The 19,279-nt window shown below is 36.4% G+C and overlaps 1 protein-coding gene across 1 annotated transcript; it reads left to right on the top strand.

Annotated features, from left to right (window-relative positions):
- Positions 1 to 14,198: 14,198 nt before the first annotated feature.
- Positions 14,199 to 19,058, top strand: LOC103724141 (WRKY transcription factor 72A-like). Its single transcript, XM_008815308.4, has 6 exons — positions 14,199 to 14,512; positions 15,051 to 15,134; positions 15,937 to 16,029; positions 16,373 to 16,903; positions 17,136 to 17,249; positions 18,091 to 19,058. The coding sequence occupies exons 1-6, from the start codon at positions 14,303 to 14,305 to the stop codon at positions 18,943 to 18,945; spliced, it is 1,887 nt and encodes a 628-aa protein (XP_008813530.3). The 5' UTR covers positions 14,199 to 14,302; the 3' UTR covers positions 18,946 to 19,058.
- The last annotated feature ends 221 nt before the right edge of the window (positions 19,059 to 19,279 follow it).

The following is a 19,279-nucleotide window of genomic DNA, read 5'->3' on the forward strand; positions in this document are numbered from 1 at the left end:
TGACGTCATCGGCTATTGAATTGATGCTTGCACAGATCCCAAAGCATCCCAAACTTCTTTCTACATAGATCTCAGGGTGCCTATTGCAAGATCTAATGGTGGATTAGCACGAAGGAAGGTGAATCCTTCTTTCGTGCGAAAGATCCATCCTCCGTCTTACTTGACCTTCTGCATCAAAAGTCTTCCCATTAGGGGTTGAACTTGAGGCTTTTATTAAATCACAGGTTGTCCGGAGCGGACAATGATAAATGGGTCATTATCTATGTTTTGCAAAATAGTGATCCTTTCTGCTTTCTTTCAAAGCATGAATGAGACCGCTCAATTGAGAGCTGATATATAGCCCTTTAATGACCTATGATTTAGAACATGACTACCCTTCCAACCATAGACCATAGCGGATCCAAGCTGATATGCTATGAAAATGGATATAGTCCTCCAATCTAATTTAGGTTGTTCTTGTTTATAATATTTGATTGCATTACTCTTGCTTTTCTCTCTTTCTCTATGAAGCTAAGATTAAGGCATATCCATTACATAGTGGTGCGAGACATTAAGATGCATGGCAATAGCCTCCTACACAAGATTTCAAGTTTTAATTTACATATTAAAATTTATTAGAATAAATTCATGGACGCGAGGTTACAATTGAACTAATTGATTTCAATTAGATGAGCCATGGTGTTAATAGTCCAATTCTTTTTATCAATGACTGCGAAACTGTTATGAATTGAACCATCCAAGAAGTGAGATGAATTGACCATCTGATTCGATCCCACATTAAAATGGTTTAAATTGTGCTTAACTATTTAGTCTGTTCAGTTTCAAGTAGTTTGATTTATTCGAATTGGGTTCATGCATTACAAAACTCTCATCTCTATCCTGTCTCCCAATCCTTCTTCTATCTCATAAGATGTAACTCCTCTCCTCTCCTCTCTTACGAGTCGTGATTTTTGTCGCCATTGCCATTGACGATGATGATGACTATTTCTTGCAACCAATTCAATCTCAAAACTGCTGCCTTTACCTTTCTCTCTTTCTTGCCACCATGTTGCCACCATTTGAGATGACAATGATGGGTATCAAGACTCAAAGATCGGAAGTTGGAGATATGCCTACGGCCTACCCCTCCCTTTCTCTCTTCCTCTCTCTGGCTCCTCCCTCTTCTCTCCTTCCCTCTCCCTATTTTTAGTTATAATATGCCTTAGATCACTATAGTACATAGTAGTATCATACTATATTGGACCAGTATGATCCTCCTTAGTGATTCAGCAAATCTTGCTTTCAATAGATTCAAATTCTTTTACTAGGAATGTTCAACATTTATCCATTCGAATAATATGACTATACTAGCTCGAATACTTTTTTTCATAGCTTTATAATCAAAAAACTGTGGCTTAGGAAAAGGCTTTTTCTATTTACCGAGGAAAGGGAGGGTAACTTATTGAACTTCATTAAGAATAGCTTTTATACTTCATTAATGCTTGTAACACGACATAATGTATTAGAGGCATAGAACAATATTGCCGCTTAGCATCAATACTAGGAAGTTGAAAATAAAACTATGTGAAATCCTGTCAAGCCCCAAATTCTTGGTAAGACTAGGCATGGCTGCATATCTCACAGGGAGGGTCCTAAAAAAGTATGCAAGGTTTTAACCTATATGACCACTAAATAGTATCGAAGGTAAAATAAAGCAAAATGGTAGTTCTTTGAAATAAGATCAGTGATTCACCTAAACATAACATTTAACTACATTACAAAGGTTCCAAGGTCTAGAAATATCTAATACGATCTAGGAATCCAAATAGAGCTCGAAGTACCAGACTTCTTCCTCTCACATGCAGTCCAAGCATGCACAACATCGCATCTCCTACTAGCTCAGTAAGAATATTTTAAATAAATGATGGTGTGAACAAAGCCAATATCATTGTGATAATGTTGTTACAAAAATTAATTGGCACGCGGCGCGGGACGCGTGTCTCGGGCGCGCGCTTGCACTCTCTCGCGGGCGGGCTGGCGCCAGCACGAGCGAGCACCCGCAGGCTGGCCGCATCCGTGGAAAGCGCGGACGCGTGCTAGCGCCCCGACCATGGACGCGTCCTTCCGCGGACGCATCCGCAAAAATGTCCCCAAAATGCTCCTACTTTCTTTTTTGGGCCAATGAGACGTTGGCCCAAGAACTCTATAAATACCCCTTATTTTCCTTCTTTCTGGACATGGAAAAATAAAAAAAAAATTCTGAAAATTTTTTTTCCTCCTCTTAGCCACTTTCTGATTTTTATTTTTGCATCTTTATTCAGTAAAGTCCTTTTCTTTTTTTTATTTCTTTCTTTGCTGGTGCTGCAAGTCCGATCGGATTCGTTTTGGCCTCTTCCGAGATATATCGAAGAAGAAATTTTAGGGTTATCGTATCTCTGAGGAGGATTACCGAGAGATCCGTACATAGGGATAAATATTTCTTTGAGACAGCGTCTCCGCGCTTTGACCTACCTTCTTTCAGGTTATTTTCTTTTGCCTTTATTTCAAATTTAATATTAGTAGATTTGTAGCATTTACAATTTTATGATTTAAATCTATTACATGAATAGATTTTTTTATGCTAGAATAGATTTTTTTGTGCTAAAATAGATTTCTTTTGATGCCAAATAATATATATATATATATATATATATATATTCTTTTTAAGATTTTCTATTAATTATAATTATAGTTTTATTTGCCTATTTAGGTGATATATTGCTAGCAATCCAAAGAAGTACCTATTTATTTTTTTGTTAGTAATATATAATTCATTAAATTCTTTATTACAATTGTGACATATTAGATCTTAATTACAATAATTATTTTGCTAACACAAAATTAGTAATCAATTATGCTAATAAGGTAATAAATTATTCTAATATATAATTCATTGAATTGACATATTAGATCTCAATTACAATAATTATTTTGCTAGCACAAAATTAGTAATCAATTATTCTAATAAGTAATAAATTAGTCTAATATATAATTCATTGAATTGACATATTAAATCTCAATTATAATAATTATTTTGCTAGCACAAAATTAGTAATCAATTATTCTAATAAGGTAATAAATTATTCTAATATATAATTCATTGAATTGACATATTAAATCTTAATTACAATAATTATTTTACTAGCACAAAATTAGTAATCAATTATTCTAATAAGGTAATAAATTATTCTAATATATAATTCATTGAATTGACATATTAGATCTTAATTACAATAATTATTTTGTTAGCACAAAATTAGTAATCAATTATTTTAATAAGGTAATCAATTATTCTAAAATGGTAATAATTTGCTTGACCTTTAAGAGATTTATCATATCTCTATTTGGACTCCTCAAGGAGTAATTTTCAGATTCCATTCAAATAAAAAATTCGAAAATTGGTTAATCCATAATAACTAATTTAAGTTTGTACTTAGGCTTTTCTAAAAGTTTAATTTATGTGATATCTAGTGATTATATCCACTAACTAATAGTGTCTAAGATAAGCTTGTCAAAAAGATATACGTACTTAAGAAAGGCTGATACTTAAGTGAGCCTAGTACCCCACCACCGATCTGAAGCTGATTTGGCTATTATCTTTTGGATATATTAACTAGACATCCAAAATTCAATATAAATATTAATGTAATCCTTTGACATAAGCTTTTTTCCTTCATTCAGATTTTTGCCTCTCTTCTATATTCTATAAGCTTGAACCTATGGCCTCTAACACTAGTGAGCACCTTAATACCAAACTTGAAAAGTTTGATGGCCATAATTTTAGAAGGTGGCAGAACCAAATACGGTTCTGGCTTACCACATTAGACTTGATCTCAACTATAGGTGAGAGTACTACAATTAGATCAGCTCTTCATAGACAAACTTGGGGGATGAACAGGCACGTCGAGCCTGGAACTGATGAAATTTGGGGAAAACATGGAACCGGTCACTATACTGGGGGGGGGGCGAGACATGACCGTGACTTAAGATTGCCAAGGACCGAGTGAGAATGGAACTCTCAAGGCTGATCTTCCTCCCTTCCTTATTTGAATCCCGAGAATCGCTAATTCATGCCACTGAGCTGGTAGTAGGGTAGGTGCTTGGGAAGCTTCACAGGTGGAGAGTCCTGTCTTGAATGCTCCTCCCACACTGAATCTTCTGCCTCCACCAGCACACCCTCTAGGACACATAATGAGATTGACTATCATTGCATCAATAGAATCCTAGGTGCCTTTTTTGAGAGGCTGTATGATATTTATTATACAGCCAAGAGTGCCAAAGAACTCTAGGACACCCTACAAAGTAAATATAGTCTTGATGATGCTGGGGTAAAGAGATTCAAGGCCTCCGACTTCAATAACTTTAGGATGGTGCACATCAAAGCCTATGAATAACCTGATCCATGATTTTGAAATCCTGATCCACCAGCTTAGGGCTAATGGAACCAATTTGGATGAATCATTTTAGGTAGCCTGTCTGATAGATAAACTACCTAATTTCTGGTCTGATTTTGTTAAGACTCTGAGCCATACCCAAGGAGGTCTCACTCTAACCCAAGTTTTGAACTCTATTAGAATTGAAGAGCAGCATAGGCTCAGGAGTAAAACCTCTAATGGACACAAAAATAATATTTATAATGTAGAGGCCCCACCTAAGAAAAATCAAAACTGACCCTTCCATAAGCATTTCAAAAAGAAACCCTACAACTCTAGAAACCCTAACCATCACTACAATAAAAAACCTATCCAATCCCAGGAGCAGAAGAAGAAGAAAGAGGAAGGTGGTATTCGTTTCTGTTATGTGTGTGGTCGGACCAACTATTTGTCTCCCTAGTGCTTCGATAAGAAGACTGCACCTCTTCAATCCAAGAAGAAAGATCCACACACAACTAGTGCTCAAGTCAACATGGTGAGTTCCGGCACTGGCTCCTCTGAGACTACTTTTAGGTCTATTTTCTTCACTTCTGAAGTTAACATGACTTTACAAGCACTTAATTGGTGGATTGATATCGAAGCTAGTATTCATATTTGTTTGGATCGCTCCTGATTTTCTTCTTACCAGGTCTCAAGTGAAGAAGTTGTAATCATAGCAAACAGCTCGGAGGCGCGTGTGCTAGGAGTGGAACGTGTGGACTTAAAGCTTACTTCTGGAAAAGTCTTGTCCCTACACGGCATCTAACATGTTCTGGTCGTTAAGAGAAACCTAATTAGTGGTTCTTTGCTTGTCCAGAAAGGCTTTCGTCTTATTTTTGAGTCCAATAAAGTTGTAATTTCTCATGGTGTAATGTTTATTGGAAAAGAATTCCTTAGTGAACGATTGTTTAAATTGAATGTAATAGTTCCTTCAATAAATAAAAATCTTTTGATTATGAATATAGAACCTCTTTCTATTTGGCATGGTAGATTAGGTCATGTAAATTATAATTCAATTAAGCAACTTATGAACCTAAATTTAATACTAACAAGTGATCTTAAGAACCATGAGAAATATAAAATTTGTGTAGAAGCCAAACTTTCTAGAAAGTCTTTTAAATTTGTTAATAGGAATTCAGATCTATTAGAGTTGATCCATAGTGATGTTGTGACTCTAGTAGAACTTCTAGGGGAGGTAACAGATACTTTGTGACCTTCATAAATGATCTATCCAAATTTGTTACATCTATCTAATTAAAACTAAGGATGAGGTGCTCAGTAAATTTAAAATTTTTAAGATCGAAGTTAAGAACCAACAGGAGAAGAAAATTAAAATTCTTAGATCAGCTCGGGGAGGTGAATATACATATAATGATATAACTCAATTTTGTTAAGATCATGGAATCATTCATGAAGTGACTGCTCCCTATTCTTTCCAATCAAATGGAGTAGCAGAAAGGAAGAATAGGACTATAATAGATATTATTAACTCCATGCTTATAAGCTCAGAAGTACTAGAGAATTTGTGGAGAGAAGTTCTAGTTTTAGCTTGTTATATCCTCAATAGGATTTTCTCTAAAAATAATGATCTAACCCCATATGAAGTTTGGAAACATAGAAAACCTAATCTTAGCTATTTGAAAGTGTGGGGGTGCTTGGCAAAAGTAAAAATACCTAATTTTAAGAGAAAGAAAATATGACCTAAAACAGTGGATGTCATATTCATAAGATATGCAGCCAATAGTAGATTTCTGGTGATTAATTCAGAAGAAAATGATATTAGTAACAACACTATCATAGAAGTCAGAGATGCAACATATTTTGAAGACACATTTCCACTTAGGACTAGAGTAGATAGTGGTATAGCTTATAGTTCTAGTAGAATAAGGACAAGAGAAATAGAAACAGAAGCAGAACCTAGGAGGAGTAAGAGATCCAGGGTAGAGAAAACTTTTGGAGATGACTTCTATACCGTTCTTATAGAGGACTCTCTAACTACTTTTGAGGACGCAATGAAATTCTTGGATTCATCTTTTTAGAAAGAAACTGTGGACAATGAGATGCAGTCAATTATCCAAAATCATATTTGGAAACTGACTGATCTTCCTTTTGATTGTAAAACTATAGGGTGCAAATGAATCTTTAAGAAGAAACTTAGGTCTGATGGCTCTGTAGATAAATTTAAGGCTAGATTAGTTGCCAAGAGTTTTACTCAGAGATCTGAGATAAATTTCTTTGATGTCTATGCATCTATAGCTAGGATTACTACTATTAGGGTCCTTATAGCATTAGCCTCTATTCATAGATTAGTGATTCATCAGATGGATGTGAAAACAACTTTTCTAAATGGAGACTTAAATAAACAAATCTATATGGACTAGTTAGAGGGATTTATAATTCCATACCAAGAAAAGAAAGTTTGCAAATTAGTCAGATCTCTCTATGGTCTTAAACAAGCACCCAAGTAATGACTCTTGAAATTTGATGAAATCATACTAACATTTGGATTTGAAATCAATAGTACAGACAAATGTATATACCATAAGAGAGTTGGAAATAAATTTGTGATCTTATACTTGTAGGTAGATGATATACTGATCTTTGGGACAGATTTTTAGATAGTTGATGAAGTAAAGTAATTTTTATGTCATAAGTTTGATATGAAAGACTTGGGACAAGCTGATTTAATTTTAAATACCAAAATAATTAGAAGTGCAAATAGATATAACATATGCTGTAAATAGACTTAGTAGATATACTGCTAATCCAAATAGAGATCACTGAACAACATTAGAGAGGATCCTTAGGTATCTTAAGGGTACCAAGTCCTATAGTTTGCACTTTAATGGGTTATGGGTTTTCTGCTATTCTAGAAGGCTATAGTGATGCCAACTGGATCAACGATATCTTACATGTTAAATCTACTACAGGATATTAGGAGGTGCTGCTGTATCTTGAAAATCCACCAAACAAACATTGATATCTAGGAGTACCATGGAGTCTGAACTAATAGCTTTAGACACCACTAGCATTGAGGCGAGTAGCTCAGAAATCTATTTATAGACCTTCTTGTAGATGAGTCACCTTTACTACCTGTCTCCTTACATTATGATTGTAAATCTGCAATAGATAAGTGATGCCAAGAAAATGCTAATGTAAAAATGAACATGCACTTAAAAGTACGTCATAAATCATTAAGATATCATTTGAAAAATAACGTTATAGCATTGAATTTTATAAAATCCGAAAATAATTTGGCTAATCAGCTTACAAAAAGTTTGTCTAAAACAGTAGTTATAGATAGAGTCATCGAGGGGGATGGGGCTTAGCTCATAAAGATAGATCACCACAGTGGAAACCCAACCTTAAAAGGTTCAATGGGTAGAAACAAACTAGAGTATGACTAAAAGGAGCATTGTTTTATGTTTTTCTCATCCCTATGGCGCTAGTACTCATACAAGCAAGTGGTAGGATGAGTTTGTTTGTATAACTCTTAATGAGTCCGAGATCCAAGAGGCAGGAGCTTCCTTGCTAACTTGCTTATTAGGACTCACCTATATGTGCAGTCGTGAGGCCGCGATTATGAAAAATGAGCAATTTTCTAAAAGGCACATGAAAGATACCTGTGCATGGCCATATTAGCGCAACCCACTTAAAATCCAAATTGGGTTATATTATATGTGCTGTTGATTTAATCTGAGCCATAGATCGAGGTTCAAGGTTAAGACCACCTTAGCTCCACAGATGTAATCAATTGTCACTAAGTGAAGGTTCAAATCAAAAGGTACCTATACCTATTACATAATATAAGATATCCAGCATTTTGTTTTGATTTTAAAATTATTTAAAAATTAATTTTTGTGGGGGATTGTTAGAAAAATTAATTGGCGTGCGGCCCGAGATGCGTGTCTTGGGCGCGCGCCTACACTCTCTCGCGGGCGCACTGGTGCCCGCTGGTGCCAGTGTCCGCAGGTTGGCCGCATCCGTGGAAAGCGCGAACACGTACCGGCACCCGCTGGCCCTCTATGAGAGCGGATGCATCTGCAAAAATGTCCTCAAAATGCTCATGTTTTCTTTTTTGGACCAACGAGATGTTGGCCCAAGAACTCTATAAATACCCCTCATTTTCCTCCTTTTCTGGACACGAAAAAATAGAGAAAAATTCTAAAAAAATTCTGAGAAAAAAGTTTTTCCTCCTTTTAGCCACTTTCTGATTTTTATTTTTGCACCTTTATTCAGCAAAGTTCTTTTCTTCTTTTTATTTCTTTCTTTGCTGGATCTGCAAGTCCGATAGGGTTCGTTTTGGCTTCTCTCAAGACGTACCGAAGAAGAAGTTTTTGGGTTGTCATATCTCTGAGGAGGATTGCCGGGAGATCCGTACGTTGGGCAAATACTTCTTTGGGACAACGTCTACGTACTTCGACCTACCTTCTTTCAGGCTATTTTCTTTTGTCTTTATTTCAAATTTAATATTAGTAGATCTGTAGCATTTACAATTTCATAATTTAAATCTATTACATGAATAGATTTTTTTCTGCTAAAATAGATTTCTTTTGATGCCGAATAATATATATATATATATTATTCTTTTTAAGATTTTCTATTAATTGTAATTATAGTTTTATTTGCTTATTTAGGTGATATATTGTTAACAAATGTTGCGCAAGCATACCAAAAATTAGATTCTCTTATCAATCATCTAACATGTTTACAATTAGCCATCACATATAGCACAATTAATCCCAGGACATAACTTGGTGTTTGTTTTAAAGGAGATAGTTCAACATCTTCACAACTATTTAACAGGATTCCAGATCAATAAAAAATATTCTAAAAGTTATACAATAAGAGGTTAGAAATAAATTTTATATAAAATTATTAATGTTATGTTTCCAGCCCACCTTAGGGCAAAAATAGTGTCATGTTTTCAGCTTGTAACAGAATAACAATAATATTTTGACAAAAATTGGGTCATACGCTGGATAACAATAATATTTCGAGTCTATGATGAAGCAATAATAATACCATGCTTTCAACTTATTATACAAATATGGCTAGCCCAATCTCTTACCTAACTTTATACTCACACCATATCATTCTCAATAAAAGTACTTTGGAACTATCCAATTATCCAAAACATTCCCAAGACAGTGTACCATATGCCCTTTTTATATATTCCAAGATTTATTACATGGCTTTCAAAACGTAAACCAGGTTGGGGACTTCAATTTTTACTACAACAAACCCAAGAAAAGTCATGGCCAATCTTAATTCATTATAATATATAAACATACTCAAACACAAAGATTAAGCTTATAGGTAAGGCTGCAAATGGGTCGGGTTGACCCGAGACCCGACCCGCGTAGACCCGACCCGACCCCGAATTTTAGGACCCGCGGGTCCGGATCGGGTCCTAAAATTGGACCCGAATCATTTTCTGGATCGGGTCTGGGTTTACCGAACGGACCCGACCCAACCCGAATGGATCCGAAAAGAGAAAAAGAGAGGGGGAAAAAAGCAAAAGAGAGTTTTTTTTACCTCTGGGTCGTGTCTTGGTAGCTGGCTTTTTTTTTTTTTTTCCTTCGGCTTTTGGTTTCTGTTTTTTTAACTTTTACAGGGAGGAAGTGAGGGAACACCGAACTGAATATGGGTCATGTGCCAGTTTTCTGCAATGGAATTGAATTTTGGAAGAAGGTCTAGGATTTTTTTTGTCCTCGTGAGAGGGGAGCTGGGAGACACCAAGTTCCGTCCAATCAGTCATATGGACAAAAAATAGTGTGATATGAAATTTGGCTTGTAGATCGACTTAGTTAGTAAGTCGGGGTCATCTGTTCCGACTGGAGATCAATTGCAGGTCTTTCAAGTCATGGGTCACCCAGCACCTCATAATTATGATATGACCAAATTAGATTTGCCCAAATTCTTTTCCAAAAATACAAAAAAATTGGATCCGATTTAGACCGAACCCGACCCGACTCGGATCCAGATCCGATCCGAACCCAACTCAGACCCAACCCGACCCGACCCGATCTTCAACCGGGTCGGGTCTGGGTCCAAAGTTAGGATCCGAACAAAAAACCGGATCGGATCGGGATCACCCAGGACCCGACCCGACCCGACCCATTTGCACCCCTACTTATAGGAAGACCAGATTGAAGAATTGAGAGATAACATTATCCAAATTAGAGGGATAAAAGAAGGAAGGGAAAGGGGTGGAAGGATGGGGTAAAGAGAGAGAGGGCGGGGTGGTCCGGGGTGGGGGGTGGTCTCACCCCTCTCTCTAATCTCTCAATTCTCTAAGAAAGACGCAATTTAGCTAAACTGACGAAGCCTAAGGCTATACCAAGGCTTTATGAAGTATTGGTAGTTGATCCAAACCCAAAACAAGAAAAGGAAAAAAGAAAAACAAAAGAACAGGAGAAGTAGTTGACTTCTTGAACCGGATCTACTAAGCATTGCCTTGGATGCTCGCACGTCAGAAAACAATGTAAGGTCAAGGGAAAGGCCAATCTTTCTTTAAAGTTTTCTACTCTTTGAAGTCTTCTGGAAGGCATTTAAAAAACAGGAGCTCCGAACTCAGGGAATACTCGATTCAATGCTTGATCGAAGCATTTTTGTTTTATTTCATTTTTTTGAAAAAAAAATTGATCAAAGCGTTGACCCACTTGGATACAAGCAAATCTTTTGAGCACAGATTATAATACATGCAATTTGGCTTCTCAAGAATCTAACAAGAGTTTCAACTGTTTCAAGGCTTCTGGGGGAAAAAAAAAATATACAACCCCTGTTTAATAAGTGCATGTGGGTCATCATTTATTCCACGTTGATTGTGTCCTTCATTCTTAGCTGGTTATTTGAATGCCTGAGAAGTAAGAAATCAAGATATTTCTGAAAAAAAAAAAAATTCTGAATAAGTGGTCGTCGATCAATTATCGAGGAAAAATTGCTAAAAAAACATTATAAAAGGAAAAAATTTATGAAGATAAAACATGTAGTTATGGTCAACTGGACAATGATAGAAAACTATTACAAATTTCTATTGTTTCAGATATGTAATAACTATTATCCTCCATATATAACTATTATACAAATGATATCAACTAAAGACCTCTTGAAAGCAAAGTTTTGTCTTTTAGTAATGAAATGACTTGCTCAATTTATTATTTAAATGATACACAACCAATGAGTTTTCAAAAGGCCTATTTGTTGGATCTCTCAATCTATATTAGTGTTTGTTCCTTTTTTGAATATTAACAAGTTCTCCGATGCACAATTCAGTTAAAATCTAGTGTTGCCCTGCTATTAAGATGTATTTCTCCTAGCTCAACTTGCTTCGTTTGTGTAGCAAACAAGAAATTCTTATCATGCACTAAAGGTCAATTGGATCAACAGCATGACAAGTCATGTTAAATCACTAAAAATACAATCAAGTAATCGCTTCCTTATTATATATGTGAAATTTATTTCTCATTGGAGCTACTAGTCTTGATACATTTAAATAATTAGTGATTAATACTGACTGCTACCAAACACAGTATATTTAGCTTCAATAATTCTATCATAACAAATCCTAGAAGGCACCAGATTCGATCGCAATTTGCCGGACTACAAATCCAAATCATCTATTTGTTGGTCATCTGTTTGTTGGTCCATCACCATTGAAATTAACATGTCTCATATATTTCATTCCAAAGTCATATGAAGAATAGAATAATTAAAAAGGATAGTCCCTATCATTCCATAAATGTAATTCGAGGGTCCATGCAATTGAAAGGCATCAAATGCTTGTCATGCATTCAATACTTCCAAAGCAAACCACTGGAAAGAGAAGGAAAGATAACTGGAATAGAATAAATGAGAGCAAGACCTTTAGTAGTTTGAGCATCGGATATGCAGTTCTATGTTTTTTTTCCCCTTCTATATATTTTTCTTGAGGTTCAAATATTATTTATATTCTCCTCAATCCTTCAATTTGATCGATCCCGTTGACAAAAATGTCGAGCCCTTAGACTCACATGGTGCAAAAGAAAATATAAAGGAGCGTCCACATGGATTCACTCTCTTTGTTCCCCTCTCAAACTTCTCTTGTGGTCTCTAATTTTTTCCAACTTAATTAATGACAAGTAGGTAGGTGAGAACTTCTTGCTTAGATGCATTGAATAACTATTTAACAGGAATCAGAAAACAATGACTGCAGCATGCGTTTATTTGACAAAAATAACTCTTCAGTCTGACAATAGCTCTATAAAACTGTAAGAAAAATGATAACAGAACATACTTTATCCTATAATCCATTCAAAGTCAAATATGAGCCACTGTTCCATTGTGTGATAGCCATTATAATGGAATCATAGCTAACAGGCTGTACAATGGTGATTTTCAACTATACTATATATAAATGTGCAATGTAAGGCCAGCAATTACAGCATTAATTATTAATTATGGCCATTGTTTCAGACCATCAAGCAACTGTTTTTGTTAATTACGCAACCATGAAGTAATTTAAAAGATCTTTTGTAATAAGGAGTGCTATAGTGCAAGGATGACGTGGGTAAAATATGAGCTATTGTTTTAAAATGCTTTATGTGGTACTTGGGATGGTTATCCAACTACTTCAACTGGTCCAAATCTAGGCACACACATCATTGTAAACACCAATATTTCCTACAGGCCGTGCCTACTGAAGAAGAAAGGAAGAAAGAAAGAAAGAGATAAAAAAGATGAAGAAGAAGAAGTTTGTTTTTTACCTCCACTAGCTAGGAAAAGAAGAAACTAGGAAGAAAAAGAAGAAAATGAAATGCCTTGGTGTACAAAAGAAGAAGCACAAGGATCTTGATTAGGTTTAGCTGCGAGAACGTAATCCCCAAGGAATTGGGAAAAAAAAAAATCAGCGGTGCAACAAAGCAATGGTTAGAACCTTAATCTGAAGGGAAAAATTCCGGTAGGAGGAGTTTTGTCATAGGATAATAGAGTCCCTTTCGTCAACCTTGAAAAGTTCAACTGGAGTGTAGACTGGAATCTCCATGCAAATTGGCAACCAAGCCAAGTTTCAACCCTTAAAAGTCTTAAAATTTAATGCGACACCCTGCTAGTCTACATGTTCTATATAAGCTTTGAAGGATAAATTGGTAAAATTCAACGGTTTAAGATAAAGTATCTGTATATAATTTAGTCCATCAAGTAGTTCTTTCTTAATCTCTAGAATAAACTAAGAATTTGGCTGTCAATAACAATGAAGAGCAAACTCTAATTCTTACTTGATATGAGTTTTATGCCGACTTCATCATCGATCTAAACTCTTTATATAAATTAATTATAGATATATAAGTGCATAGTTTATATGCAAAAAAATCTAAAATTATTTAAAAACACATAACTGTATTCTTGCGACCTCAACCCTTAAATATCGTTGCTAAATTGCATTAAAGCAAGCTTAGATCATCTGATATAGTTGAAGCATCCATGGAGCAGAGACCTTGGATTTTAAATCATGGCGTTATATCATGCATAAAGTAAGTTTGAATACCATAAAACAATGGCGAGAGTACATTCTATCGGAGATATATATTTCGAAAAAAACTCCTATGAATTATTCTACCGGAGAGGACGGTGTCTATTTGCCGGAGTCCGAGGACAAGGGTAGGTTTGACCAGAGGCAAAGGCCACGTGAGACATAGTATTAGGAGGCCACGGAGAAAGTTCGGATGGAGGAGGGAAGCCGAGGGTGCGGCTGGAAAAGCTCCACACGGACCAACGACACGTCTCCCGCGTTGAAAGACGCCGTTCTCTTTTGCTTGCAGCATTGCACTTGGGGCTGTTGACCCTTTGATGCCTATGGCCTAAAGGAGATAAGTATTTGGGTTTGAATCTTAATGCAAGTCAAACTCAGGAGGCTTCTCTATATACGAGGAGGATTGCAACGACAGAAGGCAAAGAAGGGTGGAACTTTCATCAAGAAGGAGGGAAGGAGAGGCGACCTTGGTTTGTCTTCAATGGAGGTGATACTGAAGCGAAATGTTGTTGTCAAAGAGGAGAGGAAGGTTGGTTGTGTTGGTGATGAAGAGAATGGAAAGATTGGAAAGGTTTTGCTTCTTCTTCTTCCTACTCTCTTAATTAGCCTATGCGCTATATATGGTTATGTCCACAATCTGAAATTTCCTTTTCTTTTAAAAATAAAAGATGGGGTCATGAGCTGCTCCGAAATTTTTCAAAAGTTAATGGTTTGATGCATATTAGGAGTTAGATCGAAGTTTTCTCTTCTTGCTACTCCTATAGGCCTCATCTGATGAAAAGATCTATATGTTTGGTATGTTATGCTTCTGCGAAGTGAAAATGATCATTCCATGGTAAATATTCCTATCTGTAGGTACGTATAGCAATATTACCAAACGTGAACAAGTCAGCAATCTTGACAAAAAGTGGGACTTTTCATGTTTAAATTAGATCGACCTTGAAAGAAATTGAGAATTGGTCTACTGTGGAAGAATTAATATCATATTTATCTAGAATAATTTGGGAAGAACCAATCAAGTCCTCCTAACCGATCACTTAGCTAAAGAAGATGAAGAAAAAGTCCTCCTTATTTTTTTTTTAACCCTATATAAATTTCTGATCCTGCAGTTTGGAGGTGAAACATCAACCTGTGGCAGGCATTCTTCAAGATCATCTTCACCAAGCCAAAGAGATTCCATCGATAACAGAGAGGTATGGAGTTTTAAACTTCAAAATAAAATAATTTTACCATCGCAGGCATGCGTATATACCTATCATCCAATTTTTCATATTCAAATAGATTACGGCCAAATATCTGAAGATGCATGCCTTTAGTCTGCAGCTCCTTTTGCAACTTGTTCTTTATCTTTTATTGATTTAAAACTCCTTTAGATATGTGATGAGTGGTCCCTTATGCAATGAAATGTGTACGTTTGCTAATTAAGATTCCAGATCGTATGTTTGTAAACATAATAGCCATCTCCTTCTCAGGAAAAAAACACTTTCTCGTATGCTTAACGGTAATTAGATAGATGTTTTTATGATTTAATCATATTCTTGATTTAAATTGCTGCCTGATGATAGTCTCGGCTAAACAAAATCATTTAACCTAATTGTTTTACCTGCTCATAGCAATATATGCAAGAAACAGAAATACACATATATAGATATATGTATGTATGTGTATATATATATATATATATATATATATATATATATATATATATATATATATATATATATATATATATATATATATATATATCTCAAATTAAGAATTTGGAGTTTGTGCCTCCATATGACTTCAATTGGTTCGGTTCATGTTTGCTATCAACACAGATCTCCGTAGCAGTCTTCCTTAATTATGGTACACACCCTAAATGGAAAATAAAATTTATTTCACAAATTATGAACAAAATAATAAAGAGTCTCCCAACTAAATTCAGGATCCTTCAACTTCACTATTATTGATTCTTCTTGCATGAGCACTCTAACTTGAGTCCATGAACTATAGGTTCCCACTGTAATTGGAAGTGAAAGATCATTCATGGATGCAAGTTCAAGACCCTCTTCTTCCAAACCCAAGAACTCAGTTACAATCAGTCAGGTGAGCATATATTTCCAGATTCCTCAATAGGAAGAGCAAAAAAGAAAAGAAAATGTTTCAGCATTAACTTCAAATTTTATCCCCTCCCCCTCCTCTTTTTTTTACGAAGCTTAAGAACCCTGTTGAATTAATGTCAATGGGATAAGGCCAGACTTGGTAAGCTAGCATGTAGTGGTGTCTAAGTCTCTGCGTGGCCCGGACAAGCGCAAGGCATGCCTTTTCAAGCGAAGAGTATCTAGACTCATAGCTCCAATCCAATTGTAGAGCATGGGGCTTAAAAACGAAATAGCAGTGTATAAGTATGTAGAAATGCTCATTCTTATTATGGACTGTGGTTTTATAGGAGAAGCAGCTTGAATCCACCAAAGCAGAAAGGTGCGAGGTAAGAAAGGAGAATGAAAGACTGAAAGCATTCTTGGCGCAAACAATGAAGGATTCCCAATCCCCCCAAATGCACTTCTTTGACATTGTCCAAACATATCATGTTAAGAAACCAGATGAGACTTTTAGCACCCCTGACGATGCTGAAGAACCTGAACTCGTCTCACTCAGCCTTGGAACAATCTCAAGTAGAAACAGAAAAGAAGAGGAGGCAAACATATATAGTAAAGGCAAAGAAAATGAAATGATAAACGAAGGCCTCGCCCTTGGATTACACTGCAAACTTGATGGTTCTAGCAGCGGCCCAGGCGAGGCTCTGCTGAATTCGATCCCAGACGACAGATTTGAGGAGCCAAAGGAAGCAGATGCTGGGGAACCATGGCTGCCGAGTAAGACAGTAACGAGTTCAGCGAATGCTGAAGATGAAGTGTTTCCACAACCCCCTCTCAAGAGATCTAGAGTTTCTGTGCGAGCAAGATGTGATACCCCCACGGTTCGTATGGATCCCTTATGTTGTTCTCAACGTTGCACTTTGCCTGTATGCATGCATGCATGCATGTATATATGTGTGTTATATATGTGTATCTAGTGTCTGCAAAGTGTTCGTACATTATGCATTATCATTTTGGCTGACGGGGAATGCTCATGAATTTAATAGAAATTAAATCTTATTTATTGATAAATGTCTTTTTAGATTACTGATTGAATGTTAGTTCTATTTACAGATGAATGATGGATGTCAATGGAGAAAATATGGGCAGAAGATTGCGAAAGGAAATCCATGCCCACGAGCTTACTACCGTTGCACCGTTGCACCGGCATGCCCCGTAAGGAAGCAGGTATTATCCCTTTAAAATTTGATGGTTTTCTTAGGTTGGATTCAGTTTTTTTTTTTTTGTTATAAAGTAGTCTCTCGGTTGATTTGAATTGTGGCTAGATTAAATGTATGATAGAACTTCGTAACTACTAATAACGATCAAATTTTCAAAATTTGATTTTGGTGTAGCTCTGAGGCCTGAGAGAGCAAAGCTCGCTAGCTTCTCAGTTGTTTCCGTGGCCAAGTTGCTTGTTTCAGGATAGATTTCCAATTCTTTTGGCTTTTTTTTTAAAATACTTGATAGGGTGAATATTTGGGATTATTTATCCAAGAATGATTATTACCTTTCCTGTTTCAATCAAAAAAAAAACCCATTCCTTTAGAAGTCTCATGACCTCTTGAATCCTGATTAGTTACTTTCCATCTTATTTATAAAGACACTGATCAATCAAAAGGTTTGATCAACAAACTAGAGTTGGTCAGACGTCTTGTTCAATTATGATTCAACAATATACACTTAAAAACAATGCATAGTTTCATTGAAGTTAAAATGACTGACAAACAAAAAGAAAAAGGCATCTTATATTGACTTTTTACCAAGGATATAGTAAGATATTTTGTAGATCTTGACATCATCATCATCCGTAGTAGGACTCTTGATGGTTCCGTAGACGCTTCAACAGCCTATATATTCAACATGCCGTGATCCAAGCTCTTACCTAAATCCTTATAACAATATAATTTAATTTTTATGTTTTACTTAGTACTCAATTATAAAAAAAAAGAAACAAATTAACATTTTAAAGAAAAATTGTGATGTTTTTTTTTTTTCTTTTCTTTTCTTTTTCCTTTCATCTTTTCAGGTGCAGAGATGTGCTGAAGACATGTCCATATTGATCACCACCTACGAAGGAAACCACAACCATCCCCTTCCGATGTCAGCTACTGCCATGGCATCCACTACCTCCGCCGCTGCATCCATGCTGATTTCTGGTTCATCCACTTCTTGCCCAGCCTTCGGATCCGTAGCCTCCTCAAGTGCCAACCTTCATGGCTTCAGCCTCGCGGCTAACTCGAGGTTGAAACAGTTCTACCCACCAAACCCATCGATGTATTCTTCCTCCTCCCACCCCACCATCACATTAGACCTCACTGCACCCTCATCTACTCCCCAATACAAGTCCTCTTCAAACTTCACCTACTCAAAGTACCCCTCGACAAGTCTCAACTTCTCTTCCTCAGAGTTCAACACCATGCCAGCATCTTGGGGTAATGGGAACTTAAGCTATGGAGCTCAGTTGTATGACAAGAACTGCATGGGATCTCTAAACCTTGGAAGGCAAACTGAAGACTCTTTCATTAATCCATCCTACATGCACAAGGGAACCAGCCAAAGTCCTGGCCAACATTTTCTGACAGAGACGGTTGCCAAAGCGATCACATCGGACCCGAGCTTTCAATCGGCATTGGCAGCTGCGGTCACGTCGTACCTTGGAGCACAGGGTGGCCAAGGTGCAGGAGAGGGTGGTTCGGGCCAAGTAGGACTGAAATGGGGCGAGCAAGCGGCCATGGCGCCCGCCTATACATCGGCATTCGCCTCACCGACTTACTCAAGCCATCAACAAGGAAGCGTGACGTTTCTCCAACCACCATCAGCTCTTCTAAGCTCCAAGAGTGCCTCCGCATCGCCAGTGGATAATAGGGAACAAATCAGCTGAAGCGACTTTTCTTTTTTGCATTTTGGTTTATGATTTTCATCTTTTTTTTAAGGGAAGTCTGAAACTTTTGTAAGGATAATTGGTTGTTGCATTAATATATATCAGTTTTTAAACAATAATTCAATAAAGAAACAAAGGATGAATAATATATTCAATGGTCCCTCTCCCTTGAGAACTTGTTCATGGAGGAGGTCCATCGCTTAGATCCTAGATATTGCTAAAAGAAAAAGTGAGAAGGAAGAGGAAAATGTAGAGAGAAGGCAATACAATCTTTATTCCATATTTTTATACAAATGGTGCCATAACTCTCATTTTATAGATGGAAGGGAGGCTA

Source organism: Phoenix dactylifera, unplaced genomic scaffold (assembly GCF_009389715.1).
Source record: "Phoenix dactylifera cultivar Barhee BC4 unplaced genomic scaffold, palm_55x_up_171113_PBpolish2nd_filt_p 001141F, whole genome shotgun sequence".
NCBI lineage: Eukaryota > Viridiplantae > Streptophyta > Magnoliopsida > Arecales > Arecaceae > Phoenix > Phoenix dactylifera.